Source organism: Ostrea edulis, chromosome 2 (assembly GCF_947568905.1).
Source record: "Ostrea edulis chromosome 2, xbOstEdul1.1, whole genome shotgun sequence".
Lineage (NCBI taxonomy): Eukaryota > Metazoa > Mollusca > Bivalvia > Ostreida > Ostreidae > Ostrea > Ostrea edulis.
The window spans coordinates 84,554,650-84,566,448 of record NC_079165.1 but is presented as its reverse complement, the minus strand read 5'-3'; the positions used below and the strand labels follow the sequence as shown (position 1 = coordinate 84,566,448).

The following is an 11,799-nucleotide window of genomic DNA, read 5'->3' as shown; positions in this document are numbered from 1 at the left end:
GTTTGTTCTATAAACAGAAAATTTATTTAGCAGTGCATATTGGAATCAAGATAATTTTAAAAATCAATTTTGGAATAAAATCAAATGACATTAAATATTTATGTATGAGTCTATGGAGATATTTGTGAGATCTGTGATTAATGAATTGAAAATCAGATAGAAGTAAGATTTTTTTAATGATTCTGTTATTTACATTGTATCATGTTTATTGCACACTTAATATAAATGTAGGTTTAGGTAATGTGGAATGCTTCTAATCACTTTGAAACTTTCCTGTGATTTCGATAAATAAAATTTTGTTTTATGTAAGACAACAAGTTTCTTTCAAAATAACCCCTCTCCCTTCAATATTGGGTCAAAGTACAACAAACAATTATTTTCACCCTTCATTAATGCTCATGCATGACATGTGCAATGATATTATTACGTTATCTGAAGATTTTAACACTACACAACCAACATTATTACCCCACCCCCTTTTTTTCTTACATAACCCCCCCCCCCCCCCCAATATACCACTAAATTTCATTTGCAACCAAATTCCCTTTAACATATATTAGAAATTGATAGGTTCTACACATGTATCAAATATGATGTCTATTGAAGCGTTTCTTGGGTAACTATACCTGTTTCAGTGCAAATAGGTGAAATTAGGTAAAATTTCAGCATTTCTCTCATTTTAAAACTTTGATATTTTATTGCACTGTGTATTGAATTTTGATTGTTTATGTGTTATTAATTCCTATCTGTCTCTGCAATATCATGAAATAGGTATCATTAAATTGCAAAACATGGGTTTTACATTAAACCAAAAAGAAGAGTACATTGTCTGATTTTTTTTAATAGATCTAAATATAGAAATGGGGAAAACCAAGTGTCTCTCGTTTCCATGGTTACCGATCAAGTGGAATGAAAATAATTATTTTTACGTTCAAGTTATGTTATCTAAAGCATATATACCAAGTTTCATGAAATTCCGACACATGTCCATCAATAGCCATTTGCATGGTTCTATCGTAGACAGCCTCTTAAATATACATGAACAGTAATGTTGAGGATTATATATGTTTTTCGCTTTCTTCCGAATGCTATTCTCGATGTATATAAGGGGGGGGGGGGGGGTCCTAGTCTACCGACAGCGGAAAACAATACCATGGCATTTTTTCCCACTTGCACAATACTACCCTCAAATCACATGTATGTAAACAGCCCAAGTGCACCCCGACAAGTAGCCTGTCACCAACATCATAAAGCAGCGATATAAAAAATGTAACTCATCTTCAGTAGTTTTACAAAACTGACCAAAACAACGATCTTTTGGAATACATGGTTTTGAATATCTACCAGTTTGAATTTCTAAAGGGTGGGCAAATATTATTACTACTCTCACATGGAAATTTCAAATGGTCTTATTAGTTTTAATCCATGCCCAGATAGCAAGCTAACATTGGGCCAACGTTGGACCAACGTAATCAGTTACATTGGGCCAATGTTGGCAAATGACGTTGGCCCAATGTAATTTTGCTCATCGGCCCAATGTTGGCCCAACGAGTTGGGCCAACGTTGGCCCAATGTAATGCAAGTTTTCTCATGACATTGGCCCAACATTGAATCAACGTTGGCCCAATGTGTGTGACATTGGGCCATCGTTGGCCCAACGTTGGCCCAACGTCATAAGTAGCCCTGTGTTGTGTGCCTTTTTCGTATATTAGCCCAACATTAAATCAACATTGATCCAGTGTGTGTGATATTGGGCCATCATTGGCCCAACATCATACACAGGTTGGCTTAATGTTGTGTGCATTTTCTAATGATATTGGCCAATCACTGAAATAAAATTGGTCCAATGTTTGCCGAACATCATATACACATTTGGTTATTTGTTTTGTTTTTTCATTTAAGCAATAAAATATTGTATTCAAATTTTAAAAACGATTCCAATTTGCAGATGAATTAACTAATCTCATAATCCTCCTTCAGTTACAATATAAGGTTGACCACTGTTAGAACTCAGTAGAAAATATATCCATTTTTTTAAAAATCTCCACCAGAGACATAAGGATTGTTCAACTTCTACACATTATCAAAACAAAATAAAAGACATCTAATGAATTTAATTTGTGTTAACAACTGGTCAAATGAAAATATGATTAAAACAATAAATGCATTCCAGTGTAAACAAGTTAACTTTGTCTCTTTGTCTGATACATGTGCATACACTTTAATTCTTCCACAATTATGAATCACTGTCCTCTGTTGCATTCTGGGAGCTTTGGTTTCTCTCTTTTTCTTTTTTTTTTTCTTTCCTCTCTTTCTTTTCGACCTCCTTCACGGTCACATGCGTACCGGAACCACTCTTTGATAACATTGTTTATCTCATTGTGTGTTGCGTCTGCACATAATCGGTTTGCTCGAGCAGCTCCTTTCAATAAAAGTCAAAAGTATTAACCTGTGGCTCTGCTTTGAAATCTGAAATATTTAACTGATTTGAGATAGATATACATATATAATGTACTTACATTTCTGTATACGTATGCCAGGACGTATTACTTTAATCTGAATTCACAATAAAAACGATTCCCCGGAATAAGTTTTCCTTTTTCAGTTGCCTTGTTTCACGTTATTCCTCAGTAAAACTCCGAGATTAGCTAGAAAATAGATACAGGATTGACCATCCCAACATATCAGATATCAAAATTACCATGGAAACTGGCCAGTCTCAAGCTGTGAAAAACTCTGTCCTAATTGCTTGGTCAGTAAATGTGCTCTTATCTTAGAATCTGCTTCCTAAATCCAACACTTTAGAGCATTTATGTAATCTTTGCATGTGTTAAACCTTTCTCTTTTGAGTTCATTCTTTTGATATGCAAGGTTAATTTTCATCCCTGCACAAATGATAATTGAATGTATGTTAATTTTTTAATATGTTTTCTAAAAAAGAAATCAATTATGTATGCATATATTTTACAAAAATTATAAATATTTCAAATCAATTATACATTCTATACGTAGTTTATTTTAATTAACTCATCATCCTCTTCTTCAAAACATGCGAGTCATGCGCATTTGTGTGTGCGTGTGTCATGAATATAGATATCAAAATCTATTTTTTTGTCGAATTTCATCACAATCTTACAATGTTGGCCCAATGTTGGGCCAATGTTGTATTCCCAACTAACCTCGGTACCAGTATGAAAGTGATAAGTTGACATTGGCCCAATGTTGGGCCAGCATTGTGTTGACAACATACTCCGGCAATTAATTAGTCACAATATTACAACGTTGGCCCAATGTTGGGCCAATGTTGTATTCCCGACTAACCCCGGCATCAGAGTATGAACGTGACATGTTGACATTGGTCCGATGTTGGGCCAACGTTGTTTAGCCAACGCCAACCATCGGCCAACGGTCCAACCATTAGCCAACGTTGGGCCAACGTAGTCATGCTATCTGGGTGGTTATTTCTGATTTTACTGTAAAATAGTAATTTTCCACGTTTAGAAAATTTCGTGTTTTTGAAGTTGCATGTTTTAACTCTATCAATATAGTGATTCTTCAAGTAGTTGGAAAAGGTGCTTTCATTCATATCTATGGTGCTGGGAAATTTAGTTTATTTTTTAATTCTTAAGAGAAAAAATAATGGGAAATGAGAGAAATCAGTTGAGGAAAGTACATGTAATCATACTGCGGACAGAACTACAATGCAAGTTAATAATTTCGCAAATAAACGAGGAGAGGGAGTCGTGAGCAGGATCTACTTTATTGGTCGTTTGCCAACATTTTATAAATGTACTATAACTTAAATTGCCTAATCTCCATATCGTTTTATATTTTACCTTATTTTTATTGTTTTTTCGCTTGAACATATATTAAGAAGTGTGAATATTTCACTTTAATCGCTTTTCTTGTGAAATTTTTAATGTGAATAGCTTTTCACGTGAAATTCGAGTGAAATTGTTCGTGTTAATTTCACATGAAGAACTTTCACGTGAAATTCGTGTGAATCTTTTCACATGAATCACCGTTCACATTATTTCCTTGCGGAAATCAAAATCACATTAAAATTTTCGCAAGGAACTAATGTGAAAAGTGATATAATGCTTTTCACGTGAAATTCATGTGAAAAATTTCACGTGAATTGCTGTTCACGTGAAATTCATGTGGACATATTAACGTGAATTTCACGTGAATCACTTTTCATGTGCAATTCACATGAAATTTACGTGAATTTCACGTGAAAGGTTCATGTGAATTTCACGTGAACAGCATTTCACGTGAAATTCACGTAAGGCACATTTGCCTGTGTATAAATTATACATCTTTACTGGTCCTCGATAAAACAAAGTACTTACTATTAAGTCCGTTACTTGCCTTTCATGAACTTTAACAACCCGACAAACTGTAGACGGTCAGAAACAAACCTAGTAAGTAATAATATACATATAGGCCCTACATGTACATGCTTTCAACAAAACAAAGTGTGTTAACTACATTATAGATAATAATATCTAAATTAGATACATTTATGATATGTTTTGGTACTTGGAATGTTAGAAAAAGCCATTGCTTTATGCGGTGACTATTTAAGAACCAATGTGCCTAAAATGCAATATATTTGTGAGACATTTCCGTTGTGTAGCTTTGGAATGGACATTCAAACTGCGTCAAGTGTAAATGTCCGTCTCCAATCAATTTGTAATCATTGATTTCAACTAAAAAAACAATAATAATGTATCTCGTATATTTATTTATAAAGCTTGCTCTTACGAGAAGCAGCAACGATAATTAAGTTATTTTAAGTTAATTAAATTGTATTCCATGGCGTGTATTTCATGGTCTAATAAACCCTTTTTTCATTAAATACAGAGTTATGAATATCTTCGATATGATTGTCAATATTTGTTTTAATCTATATTTACAAATTATTTTCGTTTTATTGCATGAATTGAACGGCGTGATGATGGCTGTACCCAATGATTACATTGATTGTTGAGGAAATTCACCGAGAGTTGTATGTTATAACAATTAAACATTTTGTAAACACCGAATACACTCAACAAACAGAATTCTCAAAATACGACTACAAGCTGTCGATATTTTCCATATTTTGCTGGAATTTGATCCGCCTTCCTCCTGTTTGGCTCCCACATATCCGTAATGCAGTTGCATTAAAACGCAGACGACAAGCATTGTTCAAGAACTCGGGCAGATGGATCTTGACAACGTTGCATTTCTGATTTCTATGTCTATTTTCATAATTTGTGGGACAGTTGGCAACTCTCTTGTCATCGCCGTGTACCTCTCAAAGAAACACCGTTTTCCCAAACGAGTCTATGTCCTGACCCTAGCGATCGTGGACTTGGTGGTGGTAGTGCTTGTAGCTCCTTACACCATTGTTTTCGAACTCAGGCTAGTTACCAGTGACTTTGTCTGTCATGTGTTTGAAGTAGTTCGACACACGGTGATTATATATTCCAACACGATACTGATCCTGATTGCATGGGAACGTTTGCTTATGGTGTGGAAGCCATTTAGAATTATAAAACATAGAACCAAGATGGGCTTTATTCTGGGATTTCTTGTGTTTTCTCTTCTCTGGGCCAGCCCGTCAGCTGTTACCTATAGCGTTGACTTTCATGGTAACAGAACTTCCTCTGGCAATAGTACATTCGCTCAGGAGAGATATTGTGGATATACAACAACTATACTTGGAGAATGGAAAAGCTTAATGTACAGAGATTTTCTGGCTTTTTCCATCGTTTTAGTATTGCTAATTTTGATGGTGACATACATTCTCGTCTATATAATTATATATCGCCAACGGAGAAAACTTCCTGGTGTATTTTCGGGATCAAGTACTACATATTCAGTTCTAGAAACATCAAAACGTGTTGATAAAACACGAAAACAGAATTCTCATAATGAACCTGTACGAAGTAATGACGATGATTGTTTGAAATACAACGAAGTGTTTTGTATATCAAAGTCCCTATTTCAAGGAACAGCCCTGGATGTTGAAGGGCAACCAACTGAATCTCACAATGTTAAGCGGCTACATGAGGTCTTCTCCAATACCACCGATCAAACAACATGGACGACAACAAAAAGCAACCAACAGAGAAGAGTGATGAGTTGTGAACATTTTTGCATAGATCTCGAAAAGACGCTACAATCTTCCACAGAATCCAATGCATTACCGGAAAGAAGGCATTTAACGAATTCCAAACTTGTCAGGTCCGCCCAGAGGAGGGCAACAGTGGACACTAAAACGTGGACGATGCTATCCATCTGTACTCTCCTGTACATTATCTGCTGGATTCCTTTTTTTGCTGAAATCTTAAACATGACTAAATCGTTAGTGCTAAGGTATTTATTCTTTATTGGACACATGTCTAATCCTATCATTTACAGCATTGTGAATGTAAAAATCAGGAGAGGAATCCGAGAATTGTTTATCAGAAAACCGAACAAAGGATTACGACATGTTCTGCGGGTCTTGACGGCGTCTTCCCGCGTACCTGTATAGGAGGGAAATATCAGATAAACTTTGGGTATTTCTGTTAAGTAATCACTTTGCTAACTTCAATGAAAACATAAAACATTTAACTCTCGATCTTAAAAATACACTGTAGCGTTTTATTTTGATAATTTTACAGATATAAGATTTCATGTTATACTGACTTTATCATTTAATTTCATTTAATTGTGTTTTATTGTTGCATTCCTCTTCTTACCCTTGTAAAGCGCCTTAGAGTAATTTGTTTCATATAAGGCGTTACATAATTTTATTATAATTATCATTATATTATCATTATTATATAAAACAGCAAGGAAAAGAACGCTAAGAATGATACATGAACTAAGACTTAACTGGAAAATCAAATATATACATTATGATTTCCATTGGATAGGAAGTGTGCCATTACATTGTGAAATGTATATAGATTTGCAGTTTTCTATTATTTATAAAATAAATGAACAATACTTTATAATGTTTAACTTTATAAAAAAAAAAAACAGTGGTACGAAAATATTTTGATTTTAGAACAGCAGCTGAAAAGTGAGTATTTCTAATTGTTTGAAAGCTATTTGGCCACACATTTGAGTTAAGTGCCGTTTACGCTTCGTATTTGAAGTTTTGAACAATCAATTTTATTCTCTTTCATTTGGAAATACTTAATGGTTTTGTGACATTCGCCATCTTCATTACATGTATCTCTTAACAGTGAGTAAAATGATCGTCCTTGTATTCCATTATTCCTTGAAGATAATACTGGAATCGAATTTGAAAATAGTGTGGGTTTTTCAGCCACACATCGATATTTGATAAAATGCTCATGGGTAAATAAATTGCATCAATGAGATTTAATTTCCATATATGTATGCAACAATGGCAGCATATCTTAATAATGACACCCTCTTCCTACTCCAGGGTAATTGATACAGCTCAAATTTCAGAAATGTACATTTTCTAGACATGCCAAATGCTTTTATGTTTAAAACTATAGAGCGATCGCTTGCCGAGTTGGGGGTTCGGCTTTGTCAGACATGATATTGTGAAATGAGTAATGACATTTTTTTTTAGTTGGCGCTCTGCATGCGTTAGCAGTTGACATGACGGCCATAGAATGTGAATGATGTATGCTTTAAATACTCTGCTCTGATTGATATATTATTAATGACTACAACACTCGCATATTTCTCCATATTGTGACTATAGATACACAGCCTAATTCATACGTATCTTAAAATGAAATATCAAATATTTACATTTCCATTGTTTTTGTCTTCGATATCTTTACTTCTTTAAATGATAGCCATTTTCTCATGAACGCGAACAATGTGCGTATGAATCTTGATAAATGTAAGACTATTTTAACAACTGGGAATTCCGACAGAAAGGAAAACAAAATGTAAAATTTCATTTTTGAAAATATTCGGGGGGGATGGGACGGTTTAACGGAAACATGCATCATGAAACACGCCATTACGCTTCATGAACAGTATGAAGGCGTGAAACGCTGCAGTTCATACTCTGGTGTACATGTATTTTCAAAATTGATATTTATTTCGTAAATCCCCAAAGCACTTTGCAATCGCTTTCTTTTGTTAGATGCGAATATGTTTATGAATAAAGAAGATTTCTAAAGAACCAATGTCTTTACACTATATAATCCATGTTATTCTGAACCCCGACCACGTGGCCACGAATTTCGTAATTCTGGTAAAGACATCAATGATTGTTCTCCATACACTGTAAATGTAAGAATACAATGACTTTATCCACTTTATAGGGTAAAATGTTGAGAAGAAAAGATCTTTTCAGATTCAAAGCAATTTTATATTGGTGCAGAAGAATCTTAATTTTTATAGTGCATTTCACTATAAGATCCAAAGTACCTTACCTTAGCACCAAATTCTCCGACGCAGAGGCCATGTTGTTCACAATGGTGTTAAAAATTGAAAACTTTTATCCGGAAATAAAAATATTTTTATTCAGAAGTTTTGGCCTGCCCATCAGTCGCCAAGGATAGAGGCACCATCACTGATATTAAAGCACAATGCATGTATTTAGTGAAAATTTCGTCCGGTAGTATATTTCAGAAAATATTCAGTAGTTTACACCACACGACGACGAGCGGGTACGATAGGAATAATACATACTTCTACAATATTTTGAATAAAATTTAATACCCATGTATTTTTTAATAAAGGTAACAAGTTTACAAGACATATGCTCTGCTAAGGAATGTGTGTTGTGGTAGTCATAGCAGGACACATTGAAATGCAGCGAAATCTCAGTAGGCAGGAGATGCGGTCGACACACTTGTTTCTCCTGTCACATTGCAGGACACAGCCTTGATCTTTTCCCAGAGGACAGTTTTCTTCACCTTCACATATGTCGCTGGTTGCAGCTACGACATCATTGAATAAGTACAAAGAAAGCAGAGTCAGAAATAGAGTGACCATCATCCTGGATCTGGAGATAAGATGGTAGAACACCAAAAAAGTTTCCTCGTGTTAGAATGTTTCAAAATAAGTTTTTGATATGTAACCAGAGAGACAAATACTATCAGTCTGAGGGATAAGTTTATTAAAACTATTAAGTGAAAACCTGAAATAAAATGAATAATTAGAAATACGTTTAAATATGACAATGAAGATCACAATTACATATAGTTAACATCATCATGAATAATTACCAAACACCGGTACATATATTTCCTCAATAAGAAATATGAAGACTAAATGCTATGCAGCTATTCAATTACATCTGTTCCCTTCAAGGGTAGCGCCGGCAGTGCGGGCCCTGGGTAAAATAAAAGCGGGAAAGTGAGTGAGTATTAGAAACCGGTTAAACAAGTATAGGGAAGTCCAGTGGTCAGTTATAAATACACACACACGTGGTCTGTCACACCTGATCGCAGAAATAAAAACATATTTTCACTTATGCAACAATGAGTAATAAAGGATTGATAATAATTTATTTACAGAGGTTACAGATAGTTCTGTCGTATCCAAATTATGAAGCTGCATATAATCTATTTGATATACTGTAGTTTATACAGAGACATGGAAGTCAGCCATTATGTATTGGTTAATGTCCGAGTACCTCTCCATTCCATAAAAGTAATGGAGCCGAGGTCCTGAAGGGGCCTAGGTCCATTGCTTTTAAGGAATGGAGAGGAACGTGGTCATTGACCTGCTTAAAATTCACCCCAGTTTAAATCTATTTAAAATTTCAACTCATATTAGGAAATTCTTTCAATAAATTATAAAAATACTATTAAATATAATATACTAGTATAGGGTTTAGTCATATAAAACATTTATTGTTTAATTTTTTCCAACGCTGCCATTGTCCTCAGTGGATAGAGGTTCTGCTTTTCATGTGAAAAGTTTTAAGTTCCACTCCATCTGTGCATTTGGGTTTTAATTTGAATATTATTCACATTTTGTTAAAACCTAAAGCTTCATTAACGACAGAGGCAGATTATAGGGAACTTAAAAATAAAAGTTATAAATTTAATACAATTGTACAACAGAACATTACTAAGTAGTTGTCTGAAACTCTCCATTCCAGAAAAATAATGGCGAGTTCGAACAAAAGAATAACGTCACAGATGGATTTTAAGACGATGTAGAGTACTTCCTTAAATATATATCAACAGTTAGTAAATGTTTTCTTTCTATAATAAGTAATTATGTGATTTCTGAACTGAATGGACAACACCAAGAAAACGCTTCTAACCATACACAAAACAACTTGTAAAGACCAGACGACAAATACAACTACAATGCTGAGGTCAATGAAATACGTCCGCTAGTATTCGGGAAAAGAGCAGTCTCGCTTTCACCAGACTCTCACTCTCGAGATTTTGCACGAGCGAGAGTCTGGTAAGATTTTCATTTTAATTTGGTGACAAGTAGAGAGCGTTAAACCAAATATATATCAATGGCTACTCCTGTTAAGGATATATGCGTTTTATTTTGTTCGTTACAAGTATCTCATTGTGCTTTGAACCAAAATGACTTTAATATTGATAGCTGAAGGTCTTTCATTTGAAAATTCAAATTTCGTTTTGTAAACACTTTGGCAGTTGCTTCAACGTAAGTAGAATCAATTTCTCGGTAAGCCTCGATTTGAAATTACAAAATTGGAATAGGAATCGTACCGAATTATCACTATTTTCTCACCAGCGGGGGCGTTACACAAGCTTCCTTTACACCCCTGTCAACGCTTGGAATCACGTGACAATATAATCACATGATATGAACAGTCATTCCATCAAACGTTCTGACAACAGGTGATACATCATGCCATTTTCATAGACCACTGACACTTTGTTAAGTACATTTTTACTGTAGCGGACAGTATAAGAGGGCATTTATAAGTTGCCTATCTAGAGAGCTAGCTTTTCTAGTGATGTGGTAGAGTGTCTCTCTTGATCACGCAAGTTAAGCAGCGGCGAGCGTGATCAGCACTTGGCTGGGTGACCGCTACGTTACATTACAATTTAGCCGTTTATTTTTACAAGTTTTATCGTTTTCAGACTTTCTTACTTTTGATTCCATGTTTACATTAAATATTCACCACGTTGATGCCCTACATTAATACACATATTACAGAGTCGTTCCAAATTTAGGATAAGAAAACAGCGATTTTAAGCATCAATTTTAGATTAATTGTTAATAAGTATTTCATAATATGACTAAATCTATAGTCCGAAACATAAATGTTGGATATAAGAAACTTTTATAAGATTTTTTGTAAATTGACCGTTGGTAGAAGTATACGAATAGCGCACGAAACTCTGAATAGAGAATAGACTCTCGCTCGTACAACGTCTTGGGGAAAGCGAGACTAGGAAAAGACACGTGTGACACCAGAGGACCCTGGTCCCGACTGTAAATTCAAGATAAAACCCAAATCTTACTACACAAGGATAAACATGCACGAGAGTAATATACAGTACCATTTCTATTCATCAATAGCTGGAATTATTTTCAATGACCAGTTTTATCTATCAACATAGTACATGCTCAATGTTACACTTCTCATATCTTTACTCACCGAAATCCTATATAGCTACGTGTTCCTGTACACAAATGAAAGCTATGTGGGTTTATATAGACAGTAAAATAAATCGACAGCACTTCAAACTACGAAAATACAGCAGCTTCATCTATCTAACCAATTCTAATGTCATTCAAAAATACCACTCGTGACTCTCTTCATCGAATCAATGACATTAGGTACAGAGCATATGTCACGTTGTGTAGGCAGGTGTTCTGTTT

General features: G+C 34.7%; 1 protein-coding gene and 2 long non-coding RNA genes across 3 annotated transcripts; 1 reads left to right on the top strand and 2 right to left on the bottom strand.

The window, feature by feature from the left end:
• Positions 1–2,099: 2,099 nt before the first annotated feature.
• LOC130051931 (uncharacterized) lies at positions 2,100–3,442 on the bottom strand. The gene is made up of 2 exons (XR_008800206.1): positions 2,520–3,442; positions 2,100–2,422 (listed from the first exon to the last, which is right to left on the bottom strand). It is a non-coding gene; the product is annotated as an uncharacterized LOC130051931 (long non-coding RNA).
• Positions 3,443–5,025: 1,583 nt separating this feature from the next.
• On the top strand, positions 5,026–6,983 carry LOC125682312 (D(2) dopamine receptor B-like). Its single transcript, XM_048922800.2, has one exon. The coding sequence runs from the start codon at positions 5,210–5,212 to the stop codon at positions 6,524–6,526; it is 1,317 nt and encodes a 438-aa protein (XP_048778757.1). The 5' UTR covers positions 5,026–5,209; the 3' UTR covers positions 6,527–6,983.
• A 1,689-nt stretch (positions 6,984–8,672) lies between these two features.
• Positions 8,673–11,623, bottom strand: LOC125682325 (uncharacterized). Its single transcript, XR_007372515.2, has 3 exons — positions 11,576–11,623; positions 9,204–9,310; positions 8,673–9,115 (listed from the first exon to the last, which is right to left on the bottom strand). It is a non-coding gene; the product is annotated as an uncharacterized LOC125682325 (long non-coding RNA).
• Between the last annotated feature and the right edge of the window lie 176 nt (positions 11,624–11,799).